This window comes from Salvelinus alpinus, chromosome 6 (assembly GCF_045679555.1).
Source record: "Salvelinus alpinus chromosome 6, SLU_Salpinus.1, whole genome shotgun sequence".
NCBI classification, from domain to species: domain Eukaryota; kingdom Metazoa; phylum Chordata; class Actinopteri; order Salmoniformes; family Salmonidae; genus Salvelinus; species Salvelinus alpinus.
The window spans coordinates 68,783,485-68,807,477 of NC_092091.1; the positions used below are offsets into that span (position 1 = coordinate 68,783,485).

Here is a 23,993-nt window from a genome sequence, read left to right on the forward strand (position 1 = left end):
AGAGACGCAAGATCCCTGAAGCAGAAGAACACACCAGTGTGCCTCCCGCTACCACCAAAGAGCACCTTCTCTCTCTGTCAGAACAAGAAACACTTACACCTATGGCAATTATGAACCAGCAACAAATTACCTTAGTGAAAATTGATATTCATCAACAAGCCAATTTATTTATTTAAATTTTTTATTTTTCAATGAAAGAGTCTCTTGCATCTCTAAGTGCATCTCTACAAAAGCCTTTCGTAGGATCTAGTCAGGTCACCAACGTGTGTCCTATTCAAGACTAACGGTACCTATACAACTACTATGCTTGAGATAGCTATGTGTTTCTATTTTGGTGTGGATTTTAATTAATATGGTGGTAACATTTGTAAAATTGTAATCACAGCTTTTAAATCACAATATGTAAAACATGAAAACAGCATTTTTGTATCTTGGATATGAATGCAACTATGGAAGTTGCTAAAATAAATACCATTACAGGCCCTACTGTACTATGCTGTATATTTCAACCATGTTTTGAACATGGTAATCGGTAATAGAAAGTATTTACCAGGAGAGGGCACTGCAATGTCTTTGTACAACCTCCTCAAACTCATGAGGTTATCATGCATTATGGGTGTGTGTGGGTGACTTCTCTCCTCTCTGACTGTATCTGCTTATCTAATCGATTGCTTAGAAATATGTGCAAGCCTTTAAAGGGGCAATCAGCAGTGGAAACAATAACAGAGTGTTTTTTCGCTGCCCCTGTTTTAGTAAACGGCTGAGGGAGAAATGTAACCACTCTCAATTCATAGACAGAGGTATGGATGCAAGGACTGACCAGCCATGAAATCAAAATTATAATTTTAAACATGTTTTGAGGCTACTTAGTTTACAAACATTGGAGTAAAAAAAGCTTATATTTTGGGTTCTGATGGGGTAGGATAGTTGAACTAAGCTCATGAGGCATTTATAAATTATATTCTTCAAGAATCAATGGGTACAAATCATTAATTTATACATCCAAAAATGGATGTAGCAAGTGCAGATTGCCACTTAAAGAGACAGAAGGGGGTACATTATTGTGAACCGGCTGAGTATAATATCTATGGAATTGTTAGTGTGTTAGTTGCTTTGATTTTGACAGCAGGATCCCAGCAAACTGATTTTCCTCAACATGCATTTTTCAAGGTAGTTTTGTGTATGTGTGTGTGTCCTCATTTGTTGCACATTGAGTAACTTTTTTGGTTGATCTACTATTGCTTTGCATGTTCTGCATAAGTGTCATTGTCAAACTCCCCTCCAAAGCTGAAGATGAAAATAGAGGAGGTGTCACATATCTGGTAGTCCATAGATTATTTGTAGGGCAGTACTCTTTGTGGCCTTGCATTGGAAGTTGCTAGTCTCCCATAATTAACTGTTTAGGCTATGGTTTACTTAGTATTTTCAATGGCTAACAAAGTACTTGGCCGTCTACTAAGTTGATGTAAAATTATTGTTTGAGAAATTCTATTTGACACTAAGTACAGTAATCAAGTATAGGGCCTCTTAGTAGCACTGTGCCTGACTGAAGACTGATAGGCAGTTGAGTCTTATTTGCTCTTAGTGAAGCAGTGGCTTCCAGAGAGGCTTACTGGCTCAGACACAGAAAGCCGAGGCTTCAATGTGCAGGGAGAAGATTGAGAACACGCCCAGAGAATGAGCAGCTCCCTTGCGATGAGATAAGATGGTTATGCCTTCACTCTACTGTAGAAGACCCTGAGGCGCAGGGTAGGGGTGCTACTTTTGCCGCCAGATTCAAAACAAAACATGTCGGTATTTCAAGGTTTTGTGTCTATGTTCTTCCTTTGTGAGAAAGAAAAAACAACAGCCATAAAGTTATCTTTTTGTCAGACTAGATAGTATTCAGTGAATGGATTGGAGGACATTGTGTTTACTTTCCAACTTATAGGAATGTATACTGTAGTTCCAGTGAATCTGGTATATAGGATACATTTTCTCCGCACTGTAGTTTTCGAAAGAGAAAAATACATGGCCTAAAGTATGTAGACTATGTATTCAGTGTTTGACTTGGGAAGGAGCTCCCCAGAGCTGAGTATCGGCACCTCAAATGTTCTACTGCTTGAGCTCCTGTTCCTCTTAAAGAATATTAGCTCAAAAGTATTGTGGAACTTCTGCACCTAAATATAAACAGTACCGTCACCCAAAGTGAGTACCGGCGGCACCTTTTTCAGTCCAAGTCAAACACTGTATCTATGTAGGGCCGGTGTGGAGCCTTCCGGAATGTGTTCATGTCTATGGCTATACCCTTCTAACGAGCTGCACACAGTCTATCTCAGAAGCGTTGACTCACAGCTAGCTAGCCTACCTACACTGTCTGCCTCAGTCCCTCTGGGCTTTATTTCCTCTTGTTGAACCCTACTGTGCTCCTTCTCATATCACTGACTGGATATTGCATAACACCGAGGGAGAAATTGCCTGAATTCAGTCATTCTCTCTCCTGAGCACCAGTGACACACTCCGCACCTTTTATTTATACTGTGCTGCTAGCTATTCTCAGACACACACATCTGTATAGGTAGCCCCATGACAACTCTCTCTCTCTCTCGCACACACACACACACACACACACACACACACACACACACAGCCAGCAACATGGCCTGCTTTTTTATGCCCGTTTTGTGCCAACTCCTCCACCTTTACAAATACGATAAGAGCTGAGCCATAAGAACTCTTCCAGGGCTATGGTAATGGTTAACCAGATAATGATTTTTTTGGGGGCGGGACTTGCAAAGAGACATCATTTTTTCTCAACGTTTTTACCCCTCTCTGCTCACTTGCCCCTCTCAACAAGTTACATTAATTTCTACAGGAGGCAAAATGAAGGGGACGTTCGATAAAGAGAAACCAGAGTTGGAATATAAAAACCCCAATGATCACCAAGGTAAATGACCTCTGAACATGGTCTCTATTCTGTGTTTTATAGTGAAATATCCAGTTATTTCTCAGATGTACCACTGTTCTCTGGAAAAGGTTACTATCTTAGTCCTAGTATTAGTATGTCATAGTGTCCTTTTATTTGTTAACATTGGCTCTATTCATGCATATTCCTGCCAATGTATTTTGCTGCAAACTGGGTCACAAAGGACTTACTGATGGTTGATCTGTCCAAACAGATGTACCACTAAGATGATTGCAACTCAATAGGAACATGTATTTGGAAGACAATTTTACTGTAGATGTTCTCTGTTTGTGTCCAGACATAAGTCTGTTTGTGTCTCATACTGTATGTTTGTAGTCCCAGACACCATGTACTAACATGTACTAATCATCCTATACAATACTGTTTTCAATTCAACTTTTTCTTTCAAAAGCAGCTCAAACAATGTAAAAATGAACTATAGCCATTGAATTCTACCGTGCAAATATAGAGTGAGTTATAGGGAAATAATGCATGCTCTAGAATGCCCTTCAAGCCAATCAGAATGGACTATTCAACAATGCCATGGTATAATATGTACTATCATCCTATACTTTGGTATGCTGATGGTTTATACAACTGCTGCTACATAGCTGCATTGGTTTTGCAGTCAATTTCTGACACAAATCATACAACAGCATAAACTACTGGAGCATTCAAATATGGAGAGAGTTTTGTTACCACAGCATAAACCAGTAATTGATCAAGTACAGAGAGGACAGTGAACAAAATCATAATGAAACAAAGTGCCTAAGTAACCCAATTTTTATTGAACCATTGTCAGTTTATTACGATATTTACTAAATGTGTCTTACACTCTGACTATTGATGTAATAGAATTCAAATGAGGAATGAGAGTGAAGTGTCCTGTCTGTTGTTGATAGCTGACTGACTGACTGGCTGACTGGTGTATGTTGGTCGGTGTTACAGGTGGGATCCAGCGGCGGCTAAGAGACAGAGACCTTCTCAAGAAAAGAAAGGCAGAGGCCGAGGAGAAGGCGATTAACCAGTGGGTTTATGGGTAAATGTAGACATTAAGAAGAGGTGCAGAACTAGTAATGGAAGAGGAAGAGGCTTAGATTTGAACCACTAATGACGGTTTTGTGCTTCAGCCGACAAATGTATTTAACTAGAAACTTGAGTGGACTATGTGGGCTTCAATACAGCTGCCAAGCCCTTTGTCCTTATTGGCTTACTCTAGTGCTTGCTTACATGCTTAAATAAGTTTGGCTGAAAAGCCACTTAACATGACTTTATGTTTTTGTATGTTTAAAGAATGTAAGACCAGAAAATAGTAATAGATGTGTTGTACATGCATAAATAAAGTTGTGTACATGAAACAATATATTTGATAATGATCGTATTTGGCTGCCTATCGGTCTTCCAGCCCATATTGTCCAATATGAAGCCAGAGGAAACCAAAGGTTGCCTAGGCGTTTCCAACTATTGGCACCACACATTTAGATCAAGGACTTTGCACTATCAACAATGCATGAATGAATATCGCCAAGCTTATCAACGTAATCAGCTGCAAAGTGTAAACATTCCAGTTGCGGGGAAGTGTATAATGACGACCCACAATTACATTTCTATTTGTGTGACATCAGGGTAGAGAGCAGGAGGAAGAGAGCGAGGGGAAGAGAGGAGAAGAGTAGCTCGGGAAGACGAGGAAGGCCAAGGAAGACTGATCCAACACCGGAGCTCCCGGCTTCCCAGGAAGAGCCAGAACAGGAGGCTGTCATTGTAAAGGTGGTGTCCAAACCAGTGGAAGTCACCCCTGCCCCTACCTTGATCTCACTATCCCCATTCCTTCCGGTGGACCCTAGCCCGCCAGAATCACTACCGGCGTATGTTCCCCCCGTCCCAGCCCCTATCCCTATCCTTGCCCCTGCTCCTGTGCCTGTTGTTGCCCCTTCTCCAATGTATAACCCTGTTACTGCCCCTGCACCTTCCCTGTTGGAGACCCTGTACACAGAAGGCAGTGACCAGGGTAGTGACACCCTGGACCAGGTGCTGATTGAGGACTTGGGTCCTGATGAGAAGGAAGTCATCCCTCCATCTCAAAACAACCGGGGCACTGATCAAGGTACTAATGGCATCAATTAATTGATGTCTCTTTGCAGTCATGTACTTGACTTCTGAATATACTGAAGTGGCTGGCCAATGAGCTCATTGGGATGTTATCTAGCTGTGAGGGATATGATCTTGTCACATATAGTATAATCAGAAATGTTAAACTAACCACCTTTCTGTCATAGGTTCAAGTGAGGAGCCGTCTGTCAATGTGCCTGAACAGAATAGAGTGTTCTCTACGTTCCCCAGGTTCTACACTGGTGCTCCTTCACAAGATCATCCACCAAGAAACTTCTTCTGAAATCCACTCAGATCTGGCCTCTGATAGCACACAGACAGATTACATGCATAGTAATCTATTCTGTCAACATGTGCATTTGAGAGGTGATGCAGTTTTGCCTTACTGGTTAACTCATAGAGTATGGATACGAAATGTTATGTACAACGAAATGCATGAATTCCAGCTTTAAACCTACCCATGGATTTATTTATTTTTGCTTCATGAATGGTGTCTAAATTTGTTATGTTGCAAGAACTGCACTGTCTGTATTTAATAAATGATTTGTACAAGCTAAATATGGCAGCATTTGAAAATACATTTGTATTTAATCATTTCTGGTAACTGTGTTTTCTAATTGTGATTTTTTTTTATACCAATGGTTTATTTGAGATAAGCGCTATGATAATAAAAGTGTGATGCTTTGTTGATAATATGACTGTCTCCTTGTTATGATCATCTACAAAATAAGAACAAGTCTCAGTTCCTCAATACTACCCTCTGCTGTCCTTTTACAGTAGTGAAACAATCTCGAAGGAGTCATTATATATATTCAATATTACAGTACACATGTTGTTTTGACATTTCTCTAAACTGACAACCATGAAAAATAGTTATTTCTACGAGTTTCATCCATAACTCTCCAACAGGACACGAGTTAGATTTTTTGCTTCACAATTTACATAATCATTTGCGCATGCTTGCTACAGCAGTCAGTCACCGCTTTCCATTAGTAAGTTGCTGGTTGGCCAGCTAGAAATGACGACACACATGCGCGGAAGCATTTCAGCAGAGATGTGTAATTTTGTTAGACAGCATAAACAATCTCTGATATTTTACAACATTATCAGATGTTATTGTATGAATTCTGATTATTTAATCTAATCAATGACAAACTAGCAAAGCAATCAAGACACTATCAAAATGTCTGCCACTTGCAACTGTACCGAGCATGTCAACAAACTCAACCAGCAGATATCTGTCATGCGAAAAGAAATCAAGAATCTCAGGTATGAAATTAATGCATAATGTAAAGCATGGCATCTTGAAAAAAAAACATCTAGCTAAGTCGTTATTCGTATTACATACTGACTATATGCTGCTGACCATAATGTGTCAACACAGGTATTAAAATGTTCCCCCCCACCCAGGCAATTGTTGGACAGTGCTGTTCGTTCTCATCGAAAACACATGACATCTCTCCAGTCTGCTTTGACACACATTGGCCAGAGTCGATCTCCAAAGAGTCAGCCGGGGCCACAGGCAGAACTAGAGACACAGAATTCACTTGAGAAAGGTAGCTGGCTAAGGCACTCGATTTCTCGCTTATATCCCTCTCATATCTTCCCCGCATAACTTGTCTTGATCATTGTTTAGCTTTATCTGACTGGCACTTAATTAGAACTTCTATTCAATATAGAATCAATATAGAAATATCGCACACAAAGGATCTTCCGCTTATCAGACTTGCTTCCAATGAGAATAATTTTTTATGAGAATGACATGATCTATAGCTTGCATTTCTATCTGAAATATGTTTGGTCTGGCACAAAGCTAGATAATGGACCTTTAATCATTGTTTGAAAATGTCAATTTCTCCTTCACAGGGACCATCCAGACAGTCCCCATAGGTTACATCAGCTCCTGTTTCTCAGTGAAGAATGGCACCCCCAGACAGCCAACCATATGTGGGCCCTCCAGGGCCACCCTTCAGATCCAGCAGAGTGTTTTCAACAACCCTGAACACTCACTGGTCGGCCTGGACAACTACTCTCATGTCTGGTACGTACTAGAGACTGGGATAGGGAGCCAAACTTAGTAGAGGGGGTAGCTAGCTAAACTTAAGGCTGTTTAAGAAGGTAGCAATGTCAGTACTACATAAAACAATCTGTATTTTTTGCAAAGACAGTTCTCTCATTAGCTAAACGTATCAAGGATGTCACAATCATTTTCTTAGTCATAAACTGTTTTGATCAACTTACATCCCAATATTCCCAATTTGTCTACACTTGTACAATAAATACATTAGCCTGCTTTCACTCATTCCATTTCCAGGGTCATCTTCCTGTTCCATAAGAACGGCCACCTGAGTTATAAGGCTAAGGTGAAGCCACCCAGACTGAACGGCCAGAGGGTTGGGGTGTACTCCACACGTAGCCCCCACCGGCCCAACGCTTTGGGTCTGACCCTGGCCAAGCTGGACAGAGTCACAGGTTAGTATCAGTCGCCAGAAACAGCTCGAATTGCTTTGCTTTTCTGCGCAGTGTGACGGTGCTCCGTCTAAAGGTGCGTCCCCAAATATATAATCCCCAGAATGTTGCAGAGTCTCATTTCAGATTGAGCAGTACATTGTGTGTGTGAGAGAGTGAGTTTGTGGGTGTGTCCGACATTATTGCAGGTATGCTTAGCCTTATTGTCCCCATAATTGCTAAGCCATAGGCACACTATTGTTCAGTGTTGAACTGCCTGCTATGTGGATTGGTGTATTTTATGAAATAAACAGTTCACTTTCTACTTTAAAGGTGACACACTTCATCTGAGTGAGATAGACATGATCGCAGGCACCCCTGTCCTCGATATCAAACCCTACATCTCTGACTATGACTCCCCACACAGTAGACTGGACATTGACACGGATACTTATGACTCTGGCGTCCAACCTGAGAGCGCCAGTGTACCATCAGAAGAGGGGACCACCAGTGTGGAGAAGCTGCATTCAGACTCAGTTGCTTCGTTCTCCTGTACTGTTGATCCCCAGTTGGACTTGGGGGTTGAGAGACGGGATAGTCATAGCGCAGACCCCAGAATACTCTACTCAAAAGACAAATCCAAAGTTCACATCCTCTATCCAGGCGATGCCTCCAGGTTTTCTGCTCCGAAAGCCTTGGGCAAAGACCTCACCACTGTGCTGGGGGAGCTCAAAGCCTACATCAGCGAGGGACATGACCGCCTCACCCTGGGGAGCTCTGTAGGAAAGTCTCAGGCTTCAGATGGCCCTAAAACCAAGCCATTGGAGCCAGTGGAGGATAGTGCTAGGCCCTGCTATGGGGAAGAGGCCTACAGCACCATCGCTGGCTGGATCAGGGAGCCTCCTGTGACCAGTCTGGAGGTGCGCTTCACCCCCCATGCAGAGAGAGAGCTGGGGGAGTTCCTTGCCCCCATCAATACAGGTAAGCCTATGCTTTGGGAAAGTATTCAGACCCCTTGACTTTTTCCATATTTTGTTACATTACAGCCTTATTCTAAAATGGATTACATTTTACATTTTTTTAAATCCTCAAACTACCCCATAATGACAAAGCGAAAGCAGGTATATTTTTTTTGCAAATGTATATATCTTTTTTTTAATGGCTTATTTCCATAATTATTCAGACTTTGCTATGAGACTCGAAATTGAGCTCAGGTGCATCCTGTTTCCATTTATCATTCTTGAGATGTTTCTACAACTTGATTGGAGTCCACCTGTGGTAAATTCAATTGATTGGACATGATTTGGAAAGGCACACACCTTTCTATATAAGGTCCCACAGTTGACAGTGCATGTCAGGGATTGTCCGTAGAGCTCCGACACATGATTGTGTCGAGGCACAGACCTGGGGAAGGGTACCAAAACATTTCTGCAGCATTGAAGGTCTCCAAGAACACAGTGGCCTCAATCATTCTTAAATGGAAGAAGTTTGGAACCACCAAGACTTCCTAGATCTGGCCGCTCGGCAAAACTGAGCAATCGGGGGAGAAGAACCTTGGTCAGGTGGGTGACCAAGAACCCGATGGTCACTCTGACAGACTTCCAGAGTTCCTCTGTGGAGATGGGAGAACCTTCCAGAAGGACAACCATCTCTGCAGCACTCCACCAATTAGGCCTTTATGGTAGAGTGGCCAGACGGAAGCCACTCCTTTGTAAAAGGCACATGATAGCCCGCTTGGAGTTTGCCAAAAGGCACCTAAAGGACTCTCAGACCATGAGAAACAAGATTCTCTGGTCTGATGAAACCAAGATTGAACTCTTTGGCCTGAATGCCAAGCGTCATGTCTGGAGGAAACCTGGCACCATCCCTACGGTGAAGCATGGTGGTGGCAGCATGCTGTGGGGATGTTTTTCAGCGGCAGGGACTGGGAGAGAGATCCTTGATGAAAACCTGCTCAGGACCTCAGACTGGGGCGAAGGTTCACCTTCCAACAGGAAAATGACCCTAAGCACACAGCCAAGACAACACAGGAGTAGCTTTGGGACAAGTCTCTGAAAGTCCTTGATAGGCCCTGCCAGAGCCCGGACTTGAACCCGATCAAACATCTCTGGAGAGACCTGAAAATAGCTGTGCAGCGACGCTCCCCATCCAACCTGACAGAGCTTGAGAGGATTTGCAGAGAAGAATGGGATAGACTCCCCAAATACAGGTGTGCCAAGATTGTAGCGTCATAGCCAAGAAGAATCAAGACTGTAATCACTGCCAAAGGTGCTTCAACAAAGTACTGATTAAAGGGTCTGAATACTTATGTAATACACAATTCAATCCATTTTTATAATAAAGCTGTAACGTAACATAATGTGGAAAAAGTCAAGGGGTCGGAAGTACTTTCCGAATTCACTGTAATTCTCCCCGAGCTGAGGTTGACTTGAGAGCTTTATTGCTTTTTAAAAGGACAGTTGTGCATTCATCCACCAGAGAGCTCCATTGTGGCGGCAATTGTTTTTGCATCGGGTTTGTATAGATACCATTGCATCTCATGCCTAAACTATCCTACCAAACTAAAGTCAACGGTATTAAAAAAAAGTACTGTTTCTCCGTCATCCATTTTGCCATAATCGTTAAAGTAGATCTATGTTCACTGGCTTCTTCCTCTATGAATGTCCCCGTTTCTCTAGAATCCCGTGACCGACCCAGGTTCCGGTTCCTGCGTGGTCCAAAAGAGGCTGCGGCCGCCATCAGAGGGGTCCTATCTGCTGACCCCAGGTCAGTGTATCGGAGGAGCCGCTGTAAGGACAGACTCTTCTTCTTCACCTTGGACACGGCAGACATCACCTGCTGGTTCGGACAGGGCTTCGCTGAGGTGCTCCGGGTCAGACTCGTGGCCGTTGGAAAAGAACTGGCCGTTGGAAAAGAACTGGCCAGCTGAATGGTTCAGGTTCTATATGATCCTAATGGTTCTGGTTCTATGGATTGATTTTGGAATCTGAGAAAATATGAATATTTAACTAAATAAATGCAATGTTATAAACAACTGTTATTAAAACATGGATTTTTTCATTTTTCCTGTAAAGATAGAGTGCTTGTTGAAATGGTTGGTTATACCGTATGATCGTAACACTTTATTTGACTAAGTAAGTTACATTATAGAGTATTTATCCCAAGCACCTCTAGGCTGGAAGAGAGCACCTCGGTACACTGCAGTGCACACTATCACTTATCAGATGGAATCTTTACGGTTGAGTTCTGTTTAGTAAAGGTAGTGAACAGGCCTTTACTATCTAAGTTAGATTGTTGCACAGTTTTAATATCGACTCCGCAATGATAGGATATGGATTCCAAAATTGCTTCCAGTATTTCCCTTGACCTTTGTCAACCTCTCAGTTTTAGTAATCCAATGTCCAGTACAAAGTCTTTTAAATTCAGGGATTTATATTGGGAACTTAATTGCCCTCTGTCTATATCCAGTGTGACAAGTCTGTGGGATTGGTCAACTTGTCATTGTTGGATGGAGGGGGCCTTCCATTGCCTGGCATAGATTTACTACTAGAACCACTCCCCTTTCCAATAGCAACAGCAAATCACTCTTTCACACCACTACTTTGTATTCTTGTGAGTGTGTGTGTGAGACAGGGTTGGAGGCTCGGAGTCACACACACAGTGGGTATTTTCGTTTGAGGAGACGATGTTTTTAAGGTCAGCAAATTACAACTAATTAATAGTGTGTTGTTAAATTGGATGTAGAGTTCACTGAACAGAGAGAAAACAACAACGCCTAGAGCAGTTGATTTGAATTGCCTAATGGGACCACTGAATCGCCACCTGGCTATGTTAAAGGCTGACTTCATCCTCCAAGCACTGGGGCCTGTTGCACAAAACTAGGATAAGGGATTAAGCCAGGATATCTTGGTGATCCTGGCTCAATTGATCCGTAATCCGGTTGCACTAAAGATGGATAGGGGGCAGGAGGATATGTTATGGTATAAATTACCATGGAGATTTATTCTGTGGAGCTAGCCTGCTCCAGACCAGGCTAAATTCCAGGATCTATTTAATCTCATCCCTAATGTCAGTCAGCAGTCACCACAAATGGAAACCAATAGTTATTTCACTGCTCACTATACATTGTTATCACATATAACTAGACCCACTGTTATTATTTAAACGTTTGTGATCATTAATTTCAATGATTTTGGATAAAAAATGATTTTTAGATGATGTTGCTATCATTAGATAATTTACAGTTTCCCATAGACTATAAGGCTATATATAAAATGATAGAATATTAGGGCCACAGAGGGGAAAAAAACACAAGTCATAATATTGTAACCAGTTGTTTTAAAGGAGGACAGTTGTTAAAATGACAGATGTGGGGCATTTCGTGAAATTGTACTTCAGTATGGTTTCATAAACAAAGACATGCTGATGTGCCAGAATATTAAGTATCACATTGTCATAAGTATCAAAACTGTAAAAACAATATGTAGCTTTTCTGCAGAAAGAACCAGCCTCATAAATTTATGACTTTATCCTTTTTCTTCAGTGTGGCCCTAGTACTCTGTCATATAAACAAATACACATTCCATATGAATATAAAAACACAATGTGTAACATTATGTTCCTTTATTGAATAAGGACAAAACAAAGCAGGTAAACCATCAGCTCCTTTCGAAACTGAAGTCACAGTGACTCTACAAGATGGAAAGCACAGAATCCAAGCATATTATACAAAATGATACATACACATTCAAAGGTCTGTATATAACACACCCTGCATGTCTGCACACTAAAATAAATGCAGGACAAATCCATACACATCAACTGAACAGACAAATGAATGGATGCAGTAGCCTCCCTGCAGCCTTGTATTACACACAGTATACCGCACAAACATCATAAGAGGCCAAATTCGTCAAAAAACGAACCCAAAAAAAACCAAATTCCTCTGCCACCGCAGGACATATTTAACCAAAATTGAAAGCACACATACTAACTAAAATAATTCAACACATATTGGTCCCTCAGCAGCCGACCACTGTCGTCATCAGGGAAGATTGCCGGATTGTCCCAGTCCATGGCTGGTGGCACTCTGGGGGCCCTCTCCTTCCTCAGGCAGGCCACATTGTGGAGGACAGCACAAGCCACAGTAATATCACATGCCCTAACAGGGCTGACCCTTAATTTGTGAAGGCAGTGAAAGCGTGCCTTCAGGAGGCCAAAGGTCATTTCAACTCTGGCCCTGGTCCTGGCATGGGCATGGTTGTAGGCCTGCTGTGCTTCCTGGGGGTCTGTGAAAGGTGTCAGGAGAAAAGGCTGGCAGCCATACCCCCTGTCTCCCAGCAACACACCAGAGAATTCACCTGTCAACACAAAATCTCATCATTACTACCTCATAAACACAGTGATATTCTTGACACAGCCATGATGGTTATAAATAGGGGTTGTGTGGCTTACCTTGTGATAGGCACTGATAGATTTCAGAGGCCCGAAAGATTCTGGAGTCATGGACTGAGCCAGGCCATTTTGCCACAACATTGCTGATCACACAGTCAGCATTGCAGACCATCTGAAATCATAAGATGAGGAATATTACACCAATCAATGCACATCACTGGCAATGCAGAGTGTTCGTCAATGGACAATATCAAAAAGTTATGTTCACCTGAACATTAATGCTGTGAAAGGATTTCCTATTCACAAAATCAGCCTCATGGGCACCTGAGGGGGCTTTTATCCTTATGTGTGTGCAGTCCACTGCACCAATGACATTGGGGAAACCTGTCACACAAAGTAATGAGTATCCTACTATGTGTTAACAGTTGTCCTGTAATTTGTAGATCCTCTTACCTGCAATCCTATAGAACTCCTCTTTGATGTCACAGAGTCTTCTGTGGCCAGGGAAGGAGATGAAGACATCTGCTAATGCTTTGATAGCCAGACACACACTCCTTATTGTGCGGCAAATTGTGGCCTTGTTCAGCTGTTCTGCATCCCCCACTGAGTACAGGAAGGCTCCACTAGCAAAAAAGCGCAAGGCCACACAAACCATTTGCTCCACACTCAGTGCATGGCTCCGTGCAGTGCGGTGCTTAATCCTGGGACCCAGTAGTCTGCATAGATACCTGATGCCATCTGCAGAAAACCTGTATCTTTCATATAGATGGTCATCAGGGAAGGCCAGTGGGTCCAACCGGTCCCTGAAGACCCTTTCTCGCCTGAAGGCTCTCCTCAGCACAAGTGCTTCTTCATCCACCACATCTCGCACGAATGGGCATGCCATTGTCAGAGCAGAAAGGAACACACAATTTTGGGCCTTCATATAGGCTAGTGGCCACACCTGGTGCTGGGGGGGTGGGCAAAAGAGGGCGATGCCTTATAACGATGACTTGGTTGTACTGATTGCTGGGAAAATAAAAAAAACCTTAGAAAGATGCCACCGTCCTGTGTGCTCACAATAAGAGCTCATATGTCATGGCTCACTTGACTTTACGAGAATATACCTAATTTTTATTTTGAGCTGTGTCATCTTCTTGGAGCTGGGGGAGGAAAGAAAAATAATGATTAATACATTTGTGTTACAGTTAGCATACAGTGTACATTGAAGGCATATCTCACCTCCCTCTCAAGTTTTTTTATTTCAAGGTCCAGTTTCCTAATTGTCCTCTTTTTTATTTCGGACTCCAGTGCAAGATTTTCCATCTTTTTCTTCTTGTACTGAATGTCTATGTCTGCCAGTTCTATTTGGCGCCGGAGGTGGTTGCCATACAACTTTCTGATAGCTTGTGAGCTCTGTGAACACAATACAATTAGCGCAGCTGGAATTTGGCAGGATGTGGTGTCCTTTTATTAATACGCACTATGTTGCCAGGCTGGTTTTCCCACTGTATAGCATCTGGGTCCTGTAAAAGAAATTAGATTTTTTGATTTTGATGAGGACTCCTCACCATTGTAGAGTAAATAGTACTTTCACAGTCTTAACATGATACCTCATGCCTTCTGGAATCCAGAGAGATGGTCTCCTCCTCATCATCGTCTCCATCATGTGCTGTTGCTGCTGCACTGGGGCCTTCACCCTATCACATTTAATCGGATTCATATTGAAGCTAGTAGACAAGACATGCCAGGCCTACAGTATGCCTTTGATGGAGTACTCACTGGATCAGCATCGTCTGGTGCTTGTGCTGGTGGCTCTTACAGGAACACAGTGCTGCCAGACACTGCAAGGCAATAGGTAAACCAAAGTCAGACAGTCCAAATTGATTCAATATGAATGTGGTTGTATCCCATGTAGAGATGGAAGGACATACCTTGAATGAAGCGGGTGGCATCTTGGGAGGAACCTATGCTCGTCTCTTTCCCCCCAGGGATCCCCTCTAAGACGGGCCTGCCTTTATTTAGCTCCAAGGCCATGTCCTCTGCTGGGGTAAGGTCAGCCTTTGGTGACCCACCACCCGTGCCTTGTCTGTGGGTATTCTTTTTCACTGCTAAAACAGTACAGACAATGTGTGAGCAGGCACCTTCTGGGTACAATATATGCTTGTGCTTTGTTAAATATTAGTCAGGGACCATACCATTCTGCAGAATGTTCTTGTATTTGATTTTGACCTGCTGCCATGTCCGTTTTGGCCCGTTCATGTTTAATCTACACACACACACACACACACACACACACACACACACACACACACACACACACACACACACATTTAATGGAGTCACACTGCAAAAAATTACTTGGTATTTTTGTCTTGTTTTCAGTAAAAATATCAAAAAATGTATCATGGCTTTATACAGTGTGATGGAGTTACTTTACACAATTTCACTCATATCTGCAGTGCATTTCAATTAAAAATTTAACCGTTTCATAATTACAGTACAACTGCATTTTTGGAGATGTGAATTAAATATTTGAATTGTAATTGTGATGTTTCAGCGGAGCGGTGAGTGTGTAATTGTGCACTACTTACGCATTCAGGCGGTCTGCAATACTTTGCCACGCTTTTTCTCTTTGCTTTATCACTGTGGCGGTGTTGCCTTTCTTCTTAATTATATCTTTTACCTCCTCGTATGCCTCCATGAGGATTTGTGCTTCCGACGGGGAAAAGTACGCGGCTCTAGTTGCCATGGTAAATCAGTTAATCTGTGATCTGTGGCGGGGTCTATTTGAGTGAGCCGTGAGCGCGCACCTATCCAGGATTGGTTTCACCTGGCTTAATGAATCCGTGTCTGCTCATCCTGGCTTGGTCTTTGTGCAACCAATTAAGCCTGGACGCACATGTTTTGGCTTCATTGAGCTCAGCTGAGTCATTTATCCCGGATGTCTTAATTCTACTTTTGTGCAACAGGCCCCTGGACTCATCTGCATCTGATGCTCGACCTCAATGCATCTGATCACACTCGGTGACTAGAATTAGCGTTTTAACGCGGACTCAGGTAGGTAACGGTCCTGATCAATGACCTGCTGTGTCTGTATTAAAACGTTAATTCTAATCATCGAGTGGGACAGATGCATTGAGGTGAGGATTAGATGCAGATGAGACCTGGGGCCTGTTGCACAAAAGTAGAATTAAGACATCCGGGATAAATGACTCAGCTGAGCTCAATGAAGCCAAAACATGTGCGTCCAGGCTTAATTGGTTGCACAAAGACCAAGCCAGGATGAGCAGACACGGATTCATTAAGCCAGGTGAAACCAATCCTGGATAGGTGCGCGCTCACGGCTCACTCAAATAGACCCCGCCACAGATCACAGATTAACTGATTTACCATGGCAACTAGAGCCGCGTACTTTTCCCCGTCGGAAGCACAAATCCTCATGGAGGCATACAAGGAGGTAAAAGATATAATTAAGAAGAAAGGCAACACCGCCACAGTGATAAAGCAAAGAGAAAAAGCGTGGCAAAGTATTGCAGACCGCCTGAATGCGTAAGTAGTGCACAATTACACACTCACCGCTCCGCTGAAACATCACAATTACAATTCAAATATTTAATTCACATCTCCAAAAATGCAGTTGTACTGTAATTATGAAACGGTTAAATTTTTAATTGAAATGCACTGCAGATATGAGTGCAATTGTGTAAAGTAACTCCATCACACTGTATAAAGCTATGATACATTTTTTGATATTTTTACTGAAAACAAGACAAAAATACCAAGTAATTTTTTGCAGTGTGACTCCATTAAATGTGTGTGTGTGTGTGTGTGTGTGTGTGTGTGTGTGTGTGTGTGTGTGTGTGTGTGTGTGTGTGTGTGTAGATTAAACATGAACGGGCCAAAACGGACATGGCAGCAGGTCAAAATCAAATACAAGAACATTCTGCAGAATGGTATGGTCCCTGACTAATATTTAACAAAGCACAAGCATATATTGTACCCAGAAGGTGCCTGCTCACACATTGTCTGTACTGTTTTAGCAGTGAAAAAGAATACCCACAGACAAGGCACGGGTGGTGGGTCACCAAAGGCTGACCTTACCCCAGCAGAGGACATGGCCTTGGAGCTAAATAAAGGCAGGCCCGTCTTAGAGGGGATCCCTGGGGGGAAAGAGACGAGCATAGGTTCCTCCCAAGATGCCACCCGCTTCATTCAAGGTATGTCCTTCCATCTCTACATGGGATACAACCACATTCATATTGAATCAATTTGGACTGTCTGACTTTGGTTTACCTATTGCCTTGCAGTGTCTGGCAGCACTGTGTTCCTGTTAGAGCCACCAGCACAAGCACCAGACGATGCTGATCCAGTGAGTACTCCATCAAAGGCATACTGTAGGCCTGGCATGTCTTGTCTACTAGCTTCAATATGAATCCGATTAAATGTGATAGGGTGAAGGCCCCAGTGCAGCAGCAACAGCACATAATGGAGACGATGATGAGGAGGAGACCATCTCTCTGGATTCCAGAAGGCATGAGGTATCATGTTAAGACTGTGAAAGTACTATTTACTCTACAATGGTGAGGAGTCCTCATCAAAATCAAAAAATCTAATTTCTTTTACAGGACCCAGATGCTATACAGTGGGAAAACCAGCCTGGCAACATAGTGCGTATTAATAAAAGGACACCACATCCTGCCAAATTCCAGCTGCGCTAATTGTATTGTGTTCACAGAGCTCACAAGCTATCAGAAAGTTGTATGGCAACCACCTCCGGCGCCAAATAGAACTGGCAGACATAGACATTCAGTACAAGAAGAAAAAGATGGAAAATCTTGCACTGGAGTCCGAAATAAAAAAGAGGACAATTAGGAAACTGGACCTTGAAATAAAAAAACTTGAGAGGGAGGTGAGATATGCCTTCAATGTACACTGTATGCTAACTGTAACACAAATGTATTAATCATTATTTTTCTTTCCTCCCCCAGCTCCAAGAAGATGACACAGCTCAAAATAAAAATTAGGTATATTCTCGTAAAGTCAAGTGAGCCATGACATATGAGCTCTTATTGTGAGCACACAGGACGGTGGCATCTTTCTAAGGTTTTTTTTATTTTCCCAGCAATCAGTACAACCAAGTCATCGTTATAAGGCATCGCCCTCTTTTGCCCACCCCCCCAGCACCAGGTGTGGCCACTAGCCTATATGAAGGCCCAAAATTGTGTGTTCCTTTCTGCTCTGACAATGGCATGCCCATTCGTGCGAGATGTGGTGGATGAAGAAGCACTTGTGCTGAGGAGAGCCTTCAGGCGAGAAAGGGTCTTCAGGGACCGGTTGGACCCACTGGCCTTCCCTGATGACCATCTATATGAAAGATACAGGTTTTCTGCAGATGGCATCAGGTATCTATGCAGACTACTGGGTCCCAGGATTAAGCACCGCACTGCACGGAGCCATGCACTGAGTGTGGAGCAAATGGTTTGTGTGGCCTTGCGCTTTTTTGCTAGTGGAGCCTTCCTGTACTCAGTGGGGGATGCAGAACAGCTGAACAAGGCCACAATTTGCCGCACAATAAGGAGTGTGTGTCTGGCTATCAAAGCATTAGCAGATGTCTTCATCTCCTTCCCTGGCCACAGAAGACTCTGTGACATCAAAGAGGAGTTCTATAGGATTGCAGGTAAGAGGATCTACAAATTACAGGACAACTGTTAACACATAGTAGGATACTCATTACTTTGTGTGACAGGTTTCCCCAATGTCATTGGTGCAGTGGACTGCACACACATAAGGATAAAAGCCCCCTCAGGTGCCCATGAGGCCGATTTTGTGAATAGGAAATCCTTTCACAGCATTAATGTTCAGGTGAACATAACTTTTTGATATTGTCCATTGACGAACACTCTGCATTGCCAGTGATGTGCATTGATTGGTGTAATATTCCTCATCTTATGATTTCAGATGGTCTGCAATGCTGACTGTGTGATCAGCAATGTTGTGGCAAAATGGCCTGGCTCAGTCCATGACTCCAGAATCTTTCGGGCCTCTGAAATCTATCAGTGCCTATCACAAGGTAAGCCACACAACCCCTATTTATAACCATCATGGCTGTGTCAAGAATATCACTGTGTTTATGAGGTAGTAATGATGAGATTTTGTGTTGACAGGTGAATTCTCTGGTGTGTTGCTGGGAGACAGGGGGTATGGCTGCCAGCCTTTTCTCCTGACACCTTTCACAGACCCCCAGGAAGCACAGCAGGCCTACAACCATGCCCATGCCAGGACCAGGGCCAGAGTTGAAATGACCTTTGGCCTCCTGAAGGCACGCTTTCACTGCCTTCACAAATTAAGGGTCAGCCCTGTTAGGGCATGTGATATTACTGTGGCTTGTGCTGTCCTCCACAATGTGGCCTGCCTGAGGAAGGAGAGGGCCCCCAGAGTGCCACCAGCCATGGACTGGGACAATCCGGCAATCTTCCCTGATGACGACAGTGGTCGGCTGCTGAGGGACCAATATGTGTTGAATTATTTTAGTTAGTATGTGTGCTTTCAATTTTGGTTAAATATGTCCTGCGGTGGCAGAGGAATTTGGGTTTTTTTGGGTTCGTTTTTTGACGAATTTGGCCTCTTATGATGTTTGTGCGGTATACTGTGTGTAATACAAGGCTGCAGGGAGGCTACTGCATCCATTCATTTGTCTGTTCAGTTGATGTGTATGGATTTGTCCTGCATTTATTTTAGTGTGCAGACATGCAGGGTGTGTTATATACAGACCTTTGAATGTGTATGTATCATTTTGTATAATATGCTTGGATTCTGTGCTTTCCATCTTGTAGAGTCACTGTGACTTCAGTTTCGAAAGGAGCTGATGGTTTACCTGCTTTGTTTTGTCCTTATTCAATAAAGGAACATAATGTTACACATTGTGTTTTTATATTCATATGGAATGTGTATTTGTTTATATGACAGAGTACTAGGGCCACACTGAAGAAAAAGGATAAAGTCATAAATTTATGAGGCTGGTTCTTTCTGCAGAAAAGCTACATATTGTTTTTACAGTTTTGATACTTATGACAATGTGATACTTAATATTCTGGCACATCAGCATGTCTTTGTTTATGAAACCATACTGAAGTACAATTTCACGAAATGCCCCACATCTGTCATTTTAACAACTGTCCTCCTTTAAAACAACTGGTTACAATATTATGACTTGTGTTTTTTTCCCCTCTGTGGCCCTAATATTCTATCATTTTATATATAGCCTTATAGTCTATGGGAAACTGTAAATTATCTAATGATAGCAACATCATCTAAAAATCATTTTTTATCCAAAATCATTGAAATTAATGATCACAAACGTTTAAATAATAACAGTGGGTCTAGTTATATGTGATAACAATGTATAGTGAGCAGTGAAATAACTATTGGTTTCCATTTGTGGTGACTGCTGACTGACATTAGGGATGAGATTAAATAGATCCTGGAATTTAGCCTGGTCTGGAGCAGGCTAGCTCCACAGAATAAATCTCCATGGTAATTTATACCATAACATATCCTCCTGCCCCCTATCCATCTTTAGTGCAACCGGATTACGGATCAATTGAGCCAGGATCACCAAGATATCCTGGCTTAATCCCTTATCCTAGTTTTGTGCAACAGGCCCCTGACATCTCCCTAAAAGTTTGTTTTTGTATACAACTTGTCTTGGAATGTTTGAATGTTTTGTATTTTGTATGAAAATCAAACAAATACTGTCTTCTGAATAAAATTACTAAAATCAAATTTGGCCTTTACTGTGACTTCCATTGAATTTTGTCTTTGTGAACATGCAGCATCTGAAACGTTTGAAAATAATACCGTACACTAACCAAAAACACAACAGCAGGTGGCAGTAATTGGTAAAAGGCGACCCATAGATTTACGTGAGGCGTTGGATTTGACGTTTACGGTTTATAACCAATAGCAGCGAACCTTCTCACGTTTGAATGAAGAAGTGGTGGTTTACGTTTACTCCTGCAGCAGGTTTGTTTACTTCATTCAAAAACATTTTCTTTAGCAAATATTTTAAGTAGCTGTTCATAATAACCATATGAAATAGCTCTGACTTTTTTTTACAGCGCTTTGTAGCCGAATCATTTAAATAGGGGCACGTTTCATAACGCTAGCCAGTAACTCTAGCTACTGTAGTTAACGGCAATTTACCAAACGTTACACAAATGTTCCCGTGAAGTTCAAATTCTGTTTTATCTCTGTCCTTCCACAGGGAATAATATACCCAATGGTATGGGTATTAGCTCATTTAAGTCAATGTAATGGTAACGTTATTTTCCGTAGCCCGTTAGTTACATACTGTACATCGGGGTGTATTAATTCCGGCGATTCTGTTGCAAAACGTTTCTGAAACGGAGCGGGACCTACCTGAATTTGTCCAATAGAAACTCTCGTTTTAGTTGTCAACGAAACTTGTTGCCAATTCGTGGTGGAAGATTACACCCCACGAGTGAGTTCTTTAGTAAATAAGGATTTGTCCTTAACCTTTACCTAGGCAAGTCAGTTAAGTAAATAAAATAAAAAATACATTGCAGAACGTTTCGTCTGTTGCAAAATGTTCTACAAGGGAAACCATTTACTCCAAACCAAAAACATTTTTCCACAAAAATGTGTTTCTATTGGGGAAATGTAGGTAGGTCCCGCCCCCATTTCGCTCTGTTTGCTGATGGAATCTGACTAATGAATACACCCCAGCACTTTTGTCTAAAAGCTAGCTAGTCAGGCAAGTTGGTAACATGTCTGATATGGCTCCAACAATAATACCAGGTTGTTTGTATTCTGACAGTAGCCCAGCCACTTAAGCTATCATCATCATGTTCACGAGAAGATTACTACCATTGTGCCCTCCAAGCTCATCACTAAGCTAAGGACCCTAAGACTGAATACCTCCCTCTGCAACTGGATCCTGGACTTCCTGACTGGCTGGCCCCAGAGGGTGAGGGTAAGAATCAAAACATCCACCACACTGACCCTCAACACGTGGGCTCCTCAGGAGTACATGCATAGTCCCCTCCTATACTCCCTGTTCACCCGATACTACGTAACTGCGCACAACTCCCAACACCATTATTAAGTTTGCCGACGGTGGGAGGCCTGATCACTGACGTCGATGAGACATCCTATAGCAGGGATGGGCAACTGATGGGGGTGGGGGCCACAAAAAAACAGAACTCATCATAAGGGGCTGCAGTGGCTTGTGGGTCAGCTACTTTTCTGCAATTATACTTATTTTGCCATAGGGTGGAGCCAAATGTTTGCCGTTTTTAATATGATAACTGATGATCAATGGGCCCCAGTCGGTAATTCGACCTTGCTTACTACAAGTTTAGATAGCTGGCCGCTAGACTAACTTACCAATCTAAAAATGCTTTGCTGACATGGGCTATGCTGATGCACAAGCACATTTTGAAATTGCACCTTATGTATTCTATTCTAACTCTCAACAGTAAATTGAGACAAACTTTTTTGTTATTGGTCCGCGGGCCTACAAAAGTTGACCATCCCTGGCCTATAGGGAGGAGGTCAGAGACCTGGCAGTGTGGTGCCAGGACAACAACCTCTTCCCCCAATGTCAGCAAGACAAAGGAGCTGATCGTGGACTACAGGAAACGGAGGGCCGAGCATGTCCTCATCCACATCAACAGGGCTGTAATGGAGCTGGTCGAGAGCTCAAGTTCCTCGGTGTCCACATCACTTAAAGCCAATTTATGCCTACTCCGTATTTGCCATCCGGAGGGTTTGACATAATTGCGGAGCCTCCGGAGGCCAAATCAAGCTCTACCATATCGCCTTGCATCTCCCAAATGTTGTAACAATGCCTAAGGCTCCGTATAGCTCCGCATTGACATGATTGGTTGATTGTAGGTGTTGGCGGGAGGTGCTGTATAAACAGAAACTCACTTCCTTGACAACTTGTTTCACAAGAGCTCTGCTCTATGAAGCGCAAGAAGTATGAACGCTCTGACTTCTGCGGAGGCCGCATGGCAGTAAATACTGTACGGCCACTGCAGATGTCCGATTGACCATGCAGAGCCTTTAAAGATCTGTCATGGTCCAAACACACCAACACAGTTGTGTAGAGGGCACGACAATGCCTCTTCCCACTCAGGAGGCTGAAAAGATTTGGCAAAGGCCTTCAGATCCTCAAAAGGTTAAACTTCTTAAGGATCTGCCCCTTTTTTTCAATTTTCGCCTCTAACTGCCTATAGCTCAGGCCCTGAAGCAAGGATATGCATATTCTTGGTACCATTTGAAAGGAAACACTTTGAAGTTTGTGGAAATGTGAAAGTAATGTAGGAGAATATAACACAATAGATCTGGTAAAAGATCATTCAAAATTCAAAAGGCACTCGCACATCTGAGCAATATTTTTTGCAGGTGCATGGTAACAGTTGAACAGGATGAAGGAAAAAGGAAACCGCACACTGCTCTTGATAATATCACTGATCTTTAATAAGCTTACCTATCGGCCTCACGGCCTTCGTCGGAGCTTTTCGTGAGTAAAAAAAAAAATAGCACCCTTATGTAGACCTAGCCCCACCCACATCCGTTCCACTCATCGAAAGGGGTTGAGGCGAAGGAAAAACAAATAAGTGCTACCAAATATAACAATATGCATTTCATAAATATTTGAATAAAGTGTGTAAATAAGACGTATTAAACACGTCTGTAAAACCACAATGAGGACATAGACCTACCGAGCAAGTTTTCATTAATCATTGGGTACATCGTACGAAAAACAGTCATCTTAAATAAGAGCATAGTTCATGTTCAAATTCACAACATAACATACATAGGCAAAAGATAATACAAAGGAAAAAAACAACCGTTCTTTTGTATTTTATTTGTACCATCTTTGAAATGCAAGAAAAAGGCCATAATGTATTATTCCAGCCCAGGTTCAATATACATTTTGGCCACTAGATGGCAGCAGTGTATGTGCAAAGTTTTAGCCTGATCCAATGAACCATTGCATTTCTGTTCAAATTTTGTATCAAGACTGCCCAAATATGGCAAATTTGTTTATTAATAACTTTATGTTAAAAATTGTACACTCTCCTCCTAC

The 23,993-nt window shown here is 42.5% G+C and overlaps 5 protein-coding genes across 20 annotated transcripts in view; 4 read left to right on the plus strand and 1 right to left on the minus strand.

Moving 5' to 3' along the window:
- Positions 1–2,726: 2,726 nt before the first annotated feature.
- On the plus strand, positions 2,727–5,748 carry hemgn (hemogen). 2 transcript variants are annotated; one of them, XM_071407628.1, is made up of 4 exons: positions 2,727–2,926; positions 3,893–3,971; positions 4,570–5,048; positions 5,221–5,748. In XM_071407628.1, exons 1-4 carry the CDS (start codon positions 2,863–2,865, stop codon positions 5,334–5,336), a joined length of 738 nt encoding a protein of 245 aa, XP_071263729.1. In that variant the 5' UTR covers positions 2,727–2,862; the 3' UTR covers positions 5,337–5,748. The 2 variants fall into 2 exon arrangements, with proteins under 2 accessions (XP_071263729.1, XP_071263728.1); XM_071407627.1 differs by having other exon boundaries at positions 2,769–2,926; positions 3,893–3,983.
- Positions 5,749–6,028: 280 nt separating this feature from the next.
- Positions 6,029–10,547, plus strand: trmo (tRNA methyltransferase O). 2 transcript variants are annotated; one of them, XM_071407607.1, is made up of 6 exons: positions 6,029–6,322; positions 6,464–6,609; positions 6,920–7,094; positions 7,368–7,525; positions 7,835–8,482; positions 10,180–10,547. In XM_071407607.1, the coding sequence occupies exons 1-6, from the start codon at positions 6,237–6,239 to the stop codon at positions 10,428–10,430; spliced, it is 1,464 nt and encodes a 487-aa protein (XP_071263708.1). In that variant the 5' UTR covers positions 6,029–6,236; the 3' UTR covers positions 10,431–10,547. The 2 variants fall into 2 exon arrangements, with proteins under 2 accessions (XP_071263708.1, XP_071263710.1); XM_071407609.1 differs by lacking the exon at positions 6,464–6,609 and having other exon boundaries at positions 6,060–6,322.
- A 1,539-nt stretch (positions 10,548–12,086) lies between these two features.
- On the minus strand, positions 12,087–15,857 carry LOC139579197 (putative nuclease HARBI1). Of its 10 annotated transcripts, none has more exons than XM_071407623.1 (10): positions 15,469–15,857; positions 15,073–15,143; positions 14,809–14,985; positions 14,657–14,691; positions 14,488–14,574; positions 14,359–14,400; positions 14,117–14,290; positions 14,002–14,037; positions 12,956–13,903; positions 12,087–12,861 (listed from the first exon to the last, which is right to left on the minus strand). In XM_071407623.1, exons 1-8 carry the CDS (start codon positions 15,624–15,626, stop codon positions 14,002–14,004), a joined length of 780 nt encoding a protein of 259 aa, XP_071263724.1. In that variant the 5' UTR covers positions 15,627–15,857; the 3' UTR covers positions 12,087–12,861; positions 12,956–13,903. The 10 variants fall into 10 exon arrangements, 9 of the variants coding, with proteins under 9 accessions (XP_071263724.1, XP_071263717.1, XP_071263716.1 ...); XM_071407616.1 differs by having other exon boundaries at positions 12,956–13,067; positions 13,164–13,279; positions 13,349–14,037; positions 14,117–14,400; positions 14,657–14,718; XM_071407615.1 differs by having other exon boundaries at positions 12,956–13,067; positions 13,164–13,279; positions 13,349–14,037; positions 14,657–14,718; positions 15,073–15,857.
- A 184-nt stretch (positions 15,858–16,041) lies between these two features.
- LOC139579191 (putative nuclease HARBI1) lies at positions 16,042–19,814 on the plus strand. 5 transcript variants are annotated; one of them, XM_071407603.1, is made up of 11 exons: positions 16,042–16,426; positions 16,760–16,830; positions 16,918–17,094; positions 17,185–17,246; positions 17,329–17,415; positions 17,503–17,544; positions 17,613–17,786; positions 17,866–17,901; positions 18,000–18,554; positions 18,836–18,947; positions 19,042–19,814. In XM_071407603.1, exons 1-8 carry the CDS (start codon positions 16,269–16,271, stop codon positions 17,899–17,901), a joined length of 807 nt encoding a protein of 268 aa, XP_071263704.1. In that variant the 5' UTR covers positions 16,042–16,268; the 3' UTR covers positions 18,000–18,554; positions 18,836–18,947; positions 19,042–19,814. The 5 variants fall into 5 exon arrangements, with proteins under 5 accessions (XP_071263704.1, XP_071263703.1, XP_071263702.1 ...); XM_071407600.1 differs by lacking the exon at positions 16,042–16,426 and adding an exon at positions 18,624–18,739 and having other exon boundaries at positions 16,688–16,830; XM_071407602.1 differs by having other exon boundaries at positions 17,613–17,901.
- Positions 19,815–20,814: 1,000 nt separating this feature from the next.
- spag5 (sperm associated antigen 5) overlaps positions 20,815–23,993 on the plus strand; it is an 83,315-nt gene continuing 80,136 nt past the window's right edge. Inside the window, exon 1 of the mRNA XM_071407604.1 lies at positions 20,815–20,899. The gene's annotated coding sequence lies outside the window, so the exon portion shown is untranslated. The remainder of the gene's footprint in view (positions 20,900–23,993) is intronic.